This window comes from Tupaia chinensis, unplaced genomic scaffold (assembly GCF_000334495.1).
Source record: "Tupaia chinensis unplaced genomic scaffold, TupChi_1.0 Scaffold146140_1, whole genome shotgun sequence".
NCBI lineage: Eukaryota > Metazoa > Chordata > Mammalia > Scandentia > Tupaiidae > Tupaia > Tupaia belangeri.
This window is the reverse complement of record NW_006205995.1, coordinates 909,167-921,488: the sequence shown is the minus strand read 5'-3', so window position 1 is coordinate 921,488 and position 12,322 is coordinate 909,167. Positions and strand designations below refer to the sequence as shown.

Genomic DNA, 12,322 nt, shown 5'->3' with positions numbered 1-12,322 from the left:
GTTTCCCAAGGTTTCCTGCTTCCCCCCCTGCCCCCCACATACGCGAGTCCCCGCCACCACATAGGACTCTGTTCCTTCAGTTCCCTCCCATCCCAGCAGCAGCAGGACAAATGCAGGGGAGCACGGTGTGGTCCCGTCCTGCAGGGGCTCACAAGCCAGCACAGAAGACAGAGGTTGTGCCTTGCAGTTGAGCGCGTGTGCTATAAAAACAGGCTGAATCCTGTGCTCCCAAGCAGAGAGGGAAGACAGCCGGCTCCTCATGGTGTGGGGAGGGTCCAGAGAGGGCACCAAGGCCACAGCCGAGCATCAGAAACTCAGCAACTCTGCCAGAAACGCCTCGCTCTCAGTCTGGGGCCCCATGGAGACAGTCTGAGCCAACCTTTGGGATGTTTACTTTCTCTAAACTGTGTGTGTGTGTGTGTGTGTGTGTGTGTGTGTGTGTGTATGTGGTTTTGAGAGGTCCTTTTCTCTTCTGAAGGGTGGGTCAAACAGAGATGCAGGGAGTTGGAAAAAGACGTGAGGTACTGTCGTCATGCTGTTTATTGGCTGAGTTTAGTGGGAGCTCACAGAGCTTTTAGTAGGTTTGCAAAGCCTAGAAGCACCTCCTCCCCCTTGGAGCCAGTAATGCCATGGAGAACACTCACAGGGCACTTTCCTCCCTCTAAGAGCTCACAGCGTGTGGAGCTGAGCTGAGCCTAGCCACGACCGAGCCAGGCCAAGGCCTTCAGGGCTCACCAGCCTGAATCAGTGTGGAGCTGAGCAGGGCTAGCTAGCTGGGTAGGGCAGCGCTTGCAGGGCAGTGCACTGGCAATACAGGTATTATTTTTAGGCAGAGCCTTACTATGTCCAGATCCTTCTGCCTCAGCCTCCCAAGAAGCTGGAACTAACAGTGCTTGTCACCAGCCTAGCTTTGTGTTTTTCTAGAATAAGTCTCAGCCTGCCAAGCAGCAGGGTCCAGCATGAGCTGCTGTGGCTGGACCCAAACATTTTTATACACTCCCCTCCCCCACAGTAATGTTTATTCCGGCTTCTTGTTTCCAAATTCATACACAGACACACATACATGTTCACACGTACAATCGTTGCAGAGATACCACTTCATGTCCTGCATTCCTCACCTGGTATTAATAATACACATTTTCCATGTTCTTCTGCAGTCCTCATGATGGTTGCTTTTTTAGGGCTGCACAGTATGACCACTCCTCACTTAACAACCTCCCTGTTTAATGACCACTCTGAATTATGACCAGTTCGGTGTCTGGAATCCTCTTTCTTGGTCTGTGTTAGTCTGGGGGAATTCTTTTTCTCATTTTTGTCTCTTTCCTGCAGTTGGTTAGTATCTACTACATAATGTGTTCCCAATCATGCAAAATTATATCATTTTGTTTATAAATTTGGGCTTTATTGTGTACTCACAGTAGTATTCAGAATAAATAAAAACAATTAAACTGGATTTACATTGTGTTGTGTGTCTTACTGCTTTCTGGCACTTACCTAATGGATGCTTTTTGTATGGTGGAATTACGTTATTCTAGCATGGTGTAGTGTGATAGCTATTGAAAAATACCTACCCAGTGGTGCCAGGACACACAAGACATCTGCCTTTAAGCTCCTGGCTACCGACCACTTCGCTTAGCCACCGAGTAGTAGGAACACAGAACTTGTATGCTGGTATTCTCTTTACCCATACTCTCACTTTAAAAAGTACCCCCTTATTTACTATGATTGAAGCCCTGCAGTTATTTTCGTTAGTGTTATTAGTAACACTGAGATGAATCTCTGTGGGCATTTAAAATTCTTCTTTAGCTGTAGAACAGCTAAAGAAGACAAGCTCCTGTGTTTGCAGGGTCAGAGGGTATAAATATGCTTGTGATGCTTAGCACTTATCAGCAGACTGCCTGCCAGGTGGTCTCACCGTGTCCAAGTGTACAGGTTTTCCCAGATCCCTGCTGGCACTGGGTCAACATTTTTCATATTAGAAAGGAAATATTATGAATCAGCAGGTGGCATGGAGGTTAAGGCAGCTAGATCCCACATGGTCAGCTATGTAGTTCAAGTCCTGGACCTGGTGGCTTGAAAAACATGCCAGGAGCATGTGCATGCATGCCCAGAATCCAGAGAGGAGAATGGAGGAGGTGATTGCAACATGGCCATTTCCCCTGGGGGGTGATTTCTCACACAACTCTCTTTGTCTTTCTGTCTCTGGCAAGTGCAAGTGCCTTTTTAGGTTTGGCAAATTAAAAAGAAAATCAGAAAAATAAATATTATGAATCTATAAAGATTCTAGCTGCTGAGGCCAGCAGGTGGCATGGTAGTTAAGGTGCTGGACTCCCACATGGCCGACCGTGGTTTGAGTCCTAGACTTGGCGGCTTGCTTTAGCTCTCTCTCTCTGGTTAAACTGAAGAAGAATAATGATAGATAAGGGAACCAACAGTTAGCGTAATGGCTATGTCACTGGACTCCCACATAGTCGATCACAGTTCACGTCCTGGACCCGGTGGCTTAAAACTCAAACGGGGCGCGTGTGCATGCGTGCCCAAGATCCCTAGAGGAGAATGGAGGAGAAGGGATTGAGGCGTGGCCATACCCCCCTGGGGGGTGATTTCTCACTTTCTGTTTCTATGTCTCTGTCTGGCAAGCGCACGCACCCTATAGCGAAAACCTCTCCAAAAAAAAAAAAAAAGATAAATAAAATTAAATAATTCTTTTAAAAAAAGATTCTAGCTGCTTTCAGTAGAACTTTTTTTTTTTTAAATGGCACAGGATTTATATATGTAATAGACATGTACTCTCCCAGCAATTCACAGGATGAACCTTGCCCAGCCACAGGGACGCAGAAGTAATGCGAGGCGCTCCGATGCTGGAGGCCATGTGGAAGGTTGGATCTGGCTCCCACGTCAGCCTGGACACGTAGGGGTGTGCACACATGCGTCCTGTGATCCTGGCTGGCTGAAAGGCCTGGGGGGGAGGTGGGTGGAATCCCTGCTCGAAGACCCTGTTGAGGTTACTTTATTCTCTCTCATGAAAAAAATAAACTTAAAAAAAAGGCCCAATTCATTTGGTAATTTATTTTATTGATGCAAGTATTACAAAATTCTACTTTTCATTTTAAAAAATAAGTGTATTTGAAATGAACTAAACTAAATCACTAGTACTATGAAGAGACATAATTGCCTAGTGGTAGGGGGATGTTGCTTTGTAATCATTTATCTCCGGTCCTGAGATCTACGTCTGCAGGACAGGACAGGATCCCAGCTGTTGCCTGTGACTTTCAGAAACCCAAGGGTGGGGATTCGTGGGGCGGTGCAGAGAAGTGGTGGACTCACAGGCCCGCGGCCCTGAGCCTCAGCAAATGACTGACGCTCTGAAAGGAAGAGTGAGAAAGTCTGGGGCCAGGACATAGGCGCTTCCCCTAAAGCATGGGAACCGCAGATTTCTCAGAAGGAGGAACTGACATAATTGTTCCGTTACTTTTATGAGAAAATGAAAAAATATATATATTGGAATGCTGATTAGAAAAAAATTGCGTCGGCTGCTTTTTAAACCTTGCTTTTAAAATAAGTGTTATTGTATGAAAGATGACTAAACAAAGAAAAATTTTGGCAAACATAGTAGTGGATAAAATGTAAAAAAAATGTTCCATCAGGGGAGCAGATGACACCTGGCATGACAATGACGTATTAACAATATAGTAATATAGTGATTTTAAATAGCTATGTACATAGAAATACTTCACGTAGTTCATTTCAGATTGGATAGTTCCTTAAAAATTAAAGGGGTCTGAAATAAATATTTTTAATGCATGAATATTTTTAGTGAAAAAAAAGTCAGGGGGCCACACCCCCGGCCCACCAGCAGTCATGGGGCAAGAGGACACATCTGGTTAGCCCTGGTGGTCATGGGGTGCTGGTTCCCAGAAGACTTAGCTCCGGAACTCACTTGGGGCTTCATAAATGTATCCGGACTTCACAGGAACCTTCGCAAACTTGGAGCTACTGTGTCCCCAGATCTCCCTTCCTCCCAGGGGAGTCCTGTCACAAGAAGAATAGAACGAGAGACACTGGAAAGAAAGTGTGGGCCTTGCAGGAATTCTGATCAAAAAGCTAGCCATGGCCTTGTCACCACAGCTGGTGTGCTCATTCTTACAAAGTTACAGCAGCTGGGCGCTTTCCGTGACAGCCATGTGGCCCATTTGGGAGGGTTGTATGTTTTCCCCCTCAAGTCACGTTCCAGAGTACTTCCAGTTCCAATTCGTAAACTGCATCCTTCACGTCTGACCTTTGCTTAGCTTCTGAGGACAGGGACTGACTTCTCCAGCTATAACCTATTGAGAAAGCCTAGCTTGAAACTGCTGGGGATCTGGATCATTTCCAGAGCGTGTGGAGAGGGCGTGAACGGAAATGTGACTTGAAAGAGATATTTGGTATCCAACAGCAGCTGAGACGAGTCCTCCCGGCTGCTTAGGAGAGCCTGCAATTAGAACCATAGGGGAAATGAGTAAGGAGACCAGAGTGTCTGCTTTCCCGCTACCTGAAGCCGAGTGCCAGGGAAACAAGCCCCTCTCTCCCGTGGGGAACGCCTTTCAAAACCAGGTGAGGCGACACACAGGGCTCCCAGGGGAATCAGCCTGCCCAGGGTGCCGGATCAGCCCAGCAGCACTAACTCGCTCTGTTTCACTTCTGAAGTTAAAGGCCCACAGAACGGACCACCTGGAAACCTGCTTTCCAGTCCCTTCTATTCGCATGGCATAATTCTGAGCCCAAACATGAGCAGATCTCAAGTGTCACATTTTCATCGAACCCATCTTTCTTCTTTACTTGGTGGCTTATAAACTAATATTTTGTGTCAGGAACTGTCATTCTCTTAAAAGTTAGTGAGGACCCCAAAGAGCTTTTGGGAATGTGGGTCTAACTGTTCATGTTTCCCATTTCAGCAATCAAAACAATAATTTAAAATATTTATTAACTCATTAACATAACCAACCTAATACTTGTTACATGTAACAGTCTCATTAAAAAATAACTGTATTTTCCAAAATGATTGAGTGAGAAGTGGTATTACTTTATATTTTTGTAACTTTCTCCTATGTCTGACTTAATATTAAAACTTAAATACAAGGTACCATATCAGCTGCTGCATTTTATCGGATATGATCTGTTATTTTGGTTGATGTATATGAAGAAAATCCTGTCTCACACATATTTATATTTAAAAACACTGCAAGGGTCTCAAGGGCCCCAGGGATCCTTGCGCAACACACTCAGAACTGCTGCCCTCAATAACTGGAGGAAAAACTTTAGAACTCTAGAAGAAAAATAACAAATGGACATGAGGGTCTTTGCTTCCATTCAGCCTCTGCCCATTTGCAGGGACTCCCAGACTAATAAGAAATGAGATATGCCACGGGCCAGCAGGTGGTGTAGTGATTAAGGTGCTGGACTCCCACATGGCCGACCATGGTTCAAATCCTGGACCTGATGGCTTGCTTTCTCACTCTCTCTCTCTCTCTGGTGAGTGCACAGGCAACAGAAATAATAATAATAATAAATATAATTAAATAAATAATTCTTTTTAATAAAAAGAAAAGAGATATGCTAAAGGAACACAGCATGTGAATCATGGTCTTGTTGATCTCATTCCATCCTCCCTACATTGCAATGGGTTCTGGAAACTGGGGAGAATTTCTGGTGCCTTTGAGCAGGGAGCCATCCATGTGCACATCTGATCAATGTACTTGAACCCTGAACTTCTAGAACACGAGTTAAACATCAGTGTCTTATACCACCTAGGAGGTAAAACTAAAAGGCATGTCCTAAAGGATCTCACCTGCACTTTGCGAACAAAAGACGGAGTCACCCTTTTCTCGAAGTCGTCAATGGGTGTGTATGAATTAAGGATCTTTATGATCTGCAAACATTACATAACACGGTGTTAGGACATCAAGAAGAGCAACTCTGCTCATGCAATAACGGTCCGGGCGATGTGAGAATCGCGAGTAGCTCTTTTATCCTGTAACCTGGCTCTAGGAACCCTGAGTTACCTAGTTCCAAAGAAAGAGAAAATAAAGGGAGAAGAGAATAGAAAGGAGCTAAGCCAGGAGCCAGCAGCTGGTGTGGAGGTTAAGATGGCTGGATCGCACATGGCCGACTATGCAGTTTGCATCCTGGACCCAGCAGCTTGGAGAACACCCTGGGAGTGTGTGCCTGCATGCCCCAAATCCCAAGAGGAGTACGGGAAAGGGGGGACTGTGGTGTGGCCATCCCCCATGAGGGTGATTTCTCACATTCCCTCTCTGTCTCTGGTGAGGGCAAGTATCCTAGATCAAACTATTAAAGTGTAAAAAAAGGAAGGAACAAAGATAAATGAAAGAATTAGATGACCACAGGACAACTCTCCGCACCTAACCTCCCAGCCCCTTGCTCGGCCATCCCACACACATACATGTCTGTGAGTTAAGTAGGCAGGGACTACATCATACATGTTTTTGTGTCTTTAAGGCCTAGAGGGAATAGTATTTTTTTAAAAAAGAGATTTTTGCTATAGGGTGCATGTGCTCGCCAGACAGAGAGAGACAGAGAGAAGAAAGTGAAAAGTCATCTCCCAGGGAGGAATGGCCACACCACAATCCCCTCTTCCTCTGTTCACCTATCAGGATCTTGGGCACACACACACACACGTGCCCGGCATGAATTTCAAGCCACCGGGTCTGGGACTCAAACAGTGATTGGCCATGTGGAAATCCAGCAGCATAACCATTATGCCATCTGCTGATCCCAAGGGAACTGTATTTAATAAATCCTTATTAGATAAAAGGGTGGGCCATGGGAAACAAGTATGCTCCCCACAGAGCCCAGAGTCAGGGGTGCCTGTAGCCAGTTCGGCCAGGAAAGGTGATGCCAATTACGCAGATTCAGGGAGACACTGAACAAGCCTGGTCACCTGCACAGCGGACAGGGAGGTGCAGCGCTCGGAGATCTCCTTGGCGTCGCTGTCTGTGGTCTTCTTGACCTGAAGTAACCAGGCCGCCTGAGAGAGAGGCTCCAACGTTTCCTTGGCTAAGCTGTTCTGCAAATTCTTATCTTTAAGCCATTCTTCCAAGTAGCTGATGTTGCACCTGGAGTGAAAGCCAGAGGCAAAGAGCACATTACGGAAGGAGGTCAAACCTCTGGCATGCCCTGAGAGGATACCAGAGCTCACTGGGGCCTCAGGACCACAGGCCAGGGGTTTCTCCCGTGCAAGATGAGGGGCTTGAGCCAGTGATCAGTAGAGTTCTAAGATCAGGGTGGTCCAGGGTAAGGAGTCGGAACAGCTATGTACTTAGAGGAAAATGTGAGCAAAGAACAGTGATTGCAATAACTTTTAAAGTCGAATTTTGAAAATCTATGAAAGGGGGAAAAAGTGATCTTTGAACAGAAGACCTACGATAGATATTAAAAAATGCCGTTTTCCCTTGAATTGGCAGAAAGTTTTCAGTTGGTAGAAGGTTTTCTTTCAGTCAGTTTTTTTTTTTTCTTGGTCTGTCACTAATTATCACAGGCTTATGAGATGACAGGCGTCGGTTGTGCCCCACTTATTCATTGTATGTGCTTGAAAAGTCAATCGGTCTTTGTGGGTACAACGAGGGTGATGAGAACCCTCCTACATTGCGAGTGGGGATGTAAAATGGTACGGCTGCTGAGGAAAACAGTTCAGTAGTTTCTCAAAATGAAACACAGAGTTACTTATGACACAGCAATTCCCCTCCTAGAAATGTACTCAAAAAGCTGAAAATGGACCTATACAAACACTTGTACACAGAAGCTCAGAGCAGCACTATTCAGTTATCTGTAATATCGCCCAAAGTGAACCCAACCCAAGTGTCCATCAGCTGGTAGATGGATGTTATATTCTGTTGAATGGATATACCATAACTTGTTTACCCATCCATCACGTTTTCACTTCTCCTGAGTATTTCTTTTATTTAAAAATGTCCAGAATAGGCAAATCTATAGAGAAAGGAAGTCAATATATTAGTGGTGGGTTAGGATGGGAGGTACGAAGTCGGGAATGAGGGATGAGAATGGCTGTTAGTGGGTATAAGGTTTCTTTTTGGAGGGATGAACATGTTTCTACATTATATTATGGTCATGGTCATGCAACCCTGTAAAGATACCCAAAGCCATTGAATCATTCACTTTAAATGGAGGAACTTTATGATATATAAATCATATGTCAATAAAGCTGCAAAAAAAATGAATGTTAAACTAGGTGATTTCTTCCTTTCTTTTTATTTTTTCTTAAAGAGATTTTTACTATAGAGTGCACGCACTCACTGGAGAAACAGAGAGACAGAAAGTGAGAAATCATCCCCCAGGAGGATGGCCACACCACAATCACCTCTCCTCCATTCTCCTCTTGGGATTTTGGGCATACACACACATGCGCCTAGTATGAGTTTTAAGTTGCTGGGTCCAGGACTCGAACTGTGGTTGACTACATGAGAATCCATGACATAATCATTTACATCATCTGGTGGTCCCAAACTGGATAATTTTTATGGTCAGTTCCAGCTCTGACTTTCCAGATTCACCACCCACTACATGGATCTTCTCTCTGGTTACAACACTGGGTGGAAATGCTCAATTATTATACTCCACAAAGGTAATCAGTGTGAGATAACATCTCTTGCATACTTGTCCAGCCCTCTTTCTTTGAATTGCACTTTCTTTGCATTGTCACTTTTTACTTGCCTGAATTCTTAATACTTTTAATTGTATTAAATATGCTTGGAATGGGCCTCCTATCTCACCCCTTCTAATCTCCTTCTTCAATCCTGCCCTGATTCTTCCTAAATCTGGATGTTGAGCACGTTCATCTTTCGTTCAGCTTCCACTCACAAATGCATGGAGATCTGGTTCTTGGTGAGATGGAGACAGTGCCCTCCCCCATCTCTCCCACTAAATGGGCACAGTCATGAAACCTGGACAGACTGCATGGGGCAGCTAACCAAGGACCCTTCAAAGTAAACCATAGCAGGTGTATTGGTGAAGAGAACAAGAATTTTATGTACTTCTTTTTTTTATGACTTATTTATTTAATTTTATTCATTCATTCATTTATTTTAATTTGACCAGAGAGAGAGAGATAAAGAGAGAGAGGGTAAGTGAGAAAACAAGCCACCAGGTCTGGGACTCGAACTGTGTTCTGCCATGTGGGACTATCCAGCACCTTAACCACCATGCCACCTGCTGGTCCCCAAGAATTTGAAATATTTCTAAATCAATAGTGAGTTTAGCATTTTTCCTTCTGCTACTCACTCACTAGACCTGAGCTCAACACAGCCCAGAACTCAGAACTTGTGGGCACTGATGCCAAACAAGTACTCTAGGTGGAGGCTGTTGGTTCTGACTCAAGGAGACTCTTCAAGAAATAACTAACATAAAATTAGCCAGCTTAACCATTTTAAAGTTATAATCTAAGCATTAACTATAAGTGCATTGCTCTACAATGGATCTCCCAAACTTTTTCACCTTATGAAACCAAAACTCTATACCCACAGAACAACAGCTCCCCTTTCGTCAATCCCCTCAGCCTCTGTGAACCACCATTCTATTTTCTGTGTCTAAGAGTGTGACTGACTGGCCAGCCCATAGCCTAGTAGTTAAGGGAACCAGATCCTAGGTGGCTGACCTAGGTTTGAATCCCAGCCCCAGAGGCTTGAAAACATACTGGGTGTGTGAGTGCACTTGCCCCACATCCCACCAGGACAGAGAAGTAGAGAAAGGAAATACAATAATGGAATCACATTGTGATCACACTCCATTGAGGGATGCTTTCTCTCCCAACCCCATCTCTCTCTGGTGAGTGCACACCCTCAAGCAATTAAAAATAAGAGTTTGATTGACAAAGTATGTTCTGTGACCATAACAATTAAACTAAAAATCAATAACAGAATAATAACAAGAAAGTCTCCAAACACTTGGAAATTAAACAATATACTTCTAAATAATCCACAGGTCAAAAAGTAAACTGTGTAAGAAATTAAAAAAATATTTTGAACTGAACAAAAATGAAAATACAACATATCCAAATTTGTGGAATAGAGCTAAAGTAGTACATAGAGGGAAATTTACAGCATTAAATGCTTATGTTAGGAAACAGAAAGATCCTGGGGCTGGATGGTAGTGAGCAGAAATGCAACAGGTCTGTGAGCTGATCTCCATGGGAGGGTTCTAGGTTCGTATCCACAGACCTCTCTGAATGTGCCTGGTGTGTGTCCATGATCCGGGGCAGACTGATGCTCCAGGTGGATCACAGTGTGGGGACCCTGTTGGGGTTACCTGTCTCAGTTGCATTCTCTTTCTGTCTTTCTCAGTCATAGAAAAAAGAAATGAATAAACTTAAAAAGAGAGAGAGAGAGAGAGAGAAGAGAAAAAAGAAGATAGGTCTTAAAGTCAATCATCAAAACTTCTACTTACAGACACCAGATAAAGAAGAGCAAAAGAAATCCAAAGTAAGCAGAAGGAATGGAATAATAAAAGTGATTTCAGAATCAATGAAATTAAAAATCCAAAACAGAGAAAAATCAGTAAAACCAAAACTGGTTCTTTGAAAAGATCAATAACATTGAATAAAACCTCTAGCAAAACTGACAAGGGAAAAAGAGGAGACAGGGAGTTACCAGTATCAGGAGTGGAAAATGGCATTATCAGTACAGATGCTACAGAAATGAAAAGGATAGTGAAGAAATATGAACAATTCTACACACACAAACCCAACAACTCGGATGGAACAGACCAATTCTTTGAACATCACAAACTACCGAAAGCGCTAAAATGAAATAGATCCCCTGAATAGTCCTGCTGCTGTTAAAGAAACCAAACTCACACTTTAAAGCTTCGTGAAATAGAAAAACTTCTGTGGAAGCTGTTATTGCTGATGGACTAAAGCGTACATTTCTCGCCACTCTTTTCTTTCCTTTTTAAAAAATTATTTATTTCTTCAGAGAGAAAAAGAGAGAGATAGCACTTCAATAGGGTCCCCAAGCTAGGGTTCACCCCCAGCCTCAGAAGGTCCGAAGACGTGAACTCCGGACCTTTCCCACGTGGGCTCAGCTGTGTTCCCACTGTGCTACCACCTAGCTCCACGGCACTCTCTCTAATAAGTCTTCTTAGGTTCTTACATCATTCCTGGTGTGCTCTGTTCTGAGGGGCTGTTCATACACTGCCTTTAGTTTCCCTTCATTTCAGTTTATACTCATTCCTGTGATTCTTTTCATTTTTTCTTTTACTTAACAAAAAGTTTATTATGAACAATGTATATGACCTGATTTTTATATCAGAGTAAAACAGGCCCATTGGATTGGGGACATGGATTTTTCTGTTTAACAGCCATTATTTATACTCGTTCCAAGACTTCCAACACGATGATCATATTTTCTCGTATTACCTTCATTCCAGTATTACTCTGTTGCTCACTAGTCGCCATCTTTACGCATTCATCTATCGCAAAATTCATAAATGAATCAAATCCCCGCAATATTCCTTGGGCATGTCTGCCACCATTTAATTTCAATGAAACTTCTTGTCCACAAATTTTTCAACTCCGGAGGGTGAGCTTTGCTCATGGTACCTACTTGGCAGGCTCAGAGATGCCTTTTCATTCCGATTAATTCTTGAAAATCCTACCTCTCCTTCAAGATCTAAACCAGTGCTTTTCATATTTGAAATTCCCTTCGGTTAGAAAGCACTGTAGTCACTTGGGCCACATTATTTAACCCCTAACTGAACCGTCTCTGGGAGCCCTCCCTGGGCTTTTTATCAAAGATCATGGGCAAAGCAGCCATGAGGAAACTTGCTGTAAAAACGCCATCACGGTGACGGTGAGAAGGTATGGCATTATTTGTGTAATTCACCAGTAGAAACACAAAGAATTAGATACTAGGACGTCTTTATATCTTCCCAGGAACTGGTCTGCCTCAGCATTCTAGATAAAACCAAACCAGTGAGCATGTTTCGCTTTTCATCCTGGCAGCCAGAAAGCCCAGCGCCAGTTTTCAATCTGCCCATTGCTTATACACTTTTCTTTCCGTTGGTCCTAACTTCCTTCTTGTGTGTATGTTCTGTCATTTTTTGCTCATATCTCATTGTAAAGCACCTCCGGTCTTCTAGAGGCCTTGCTTATGGCAGGGGCTTAATAAATATCTGAATAAATAAACGAATGAATGAATGCTTCTACGATGCATGTGCTACTCAGAGCAGAGCTCTGTAAAGGCATGACTTCTCTGGTGGCCACTTGCCTTCGGTGAAAGGAAAAGAGCGTTGAGCACCTCGAGGGGCAAAC

General features: G+C 43.7%; 1 protein-coding gene across 1 annotated transcript in view; it reads right to left on the bottom strand.

The window, feature by feature from the left end:
• Window positions 1–3,058: 3,058 nt before the first annotated feature.
• The window catches only part of MYO5C (myosin VC), a 95,119-nt gene continuing 85,855 nt past the window's right edge, over window positions 3,059–12,322 (bottom strand). The window contains exons 39-41 of the mRNA XM_006168784.3: window positions 6,941–7,115; window positions 5,828–5,908; window positions 3,059–4,471 (exon numbers count right to left, since the gene is read on the bottom strand). Of these exons, the coding sequence (XP_006168846.1) occupies window positions 4,319–4,471; window positions 5,828–5,908; window positions 6,941–7,115 (409 nt within the window). The 3' untranslated portion in view covers window positions 3,059–4,318. The remainder of the gene's footprint in view (window positions 4,472–5,827; window positions 5,909–6,940; window positions 7,116–12,322) is intronic.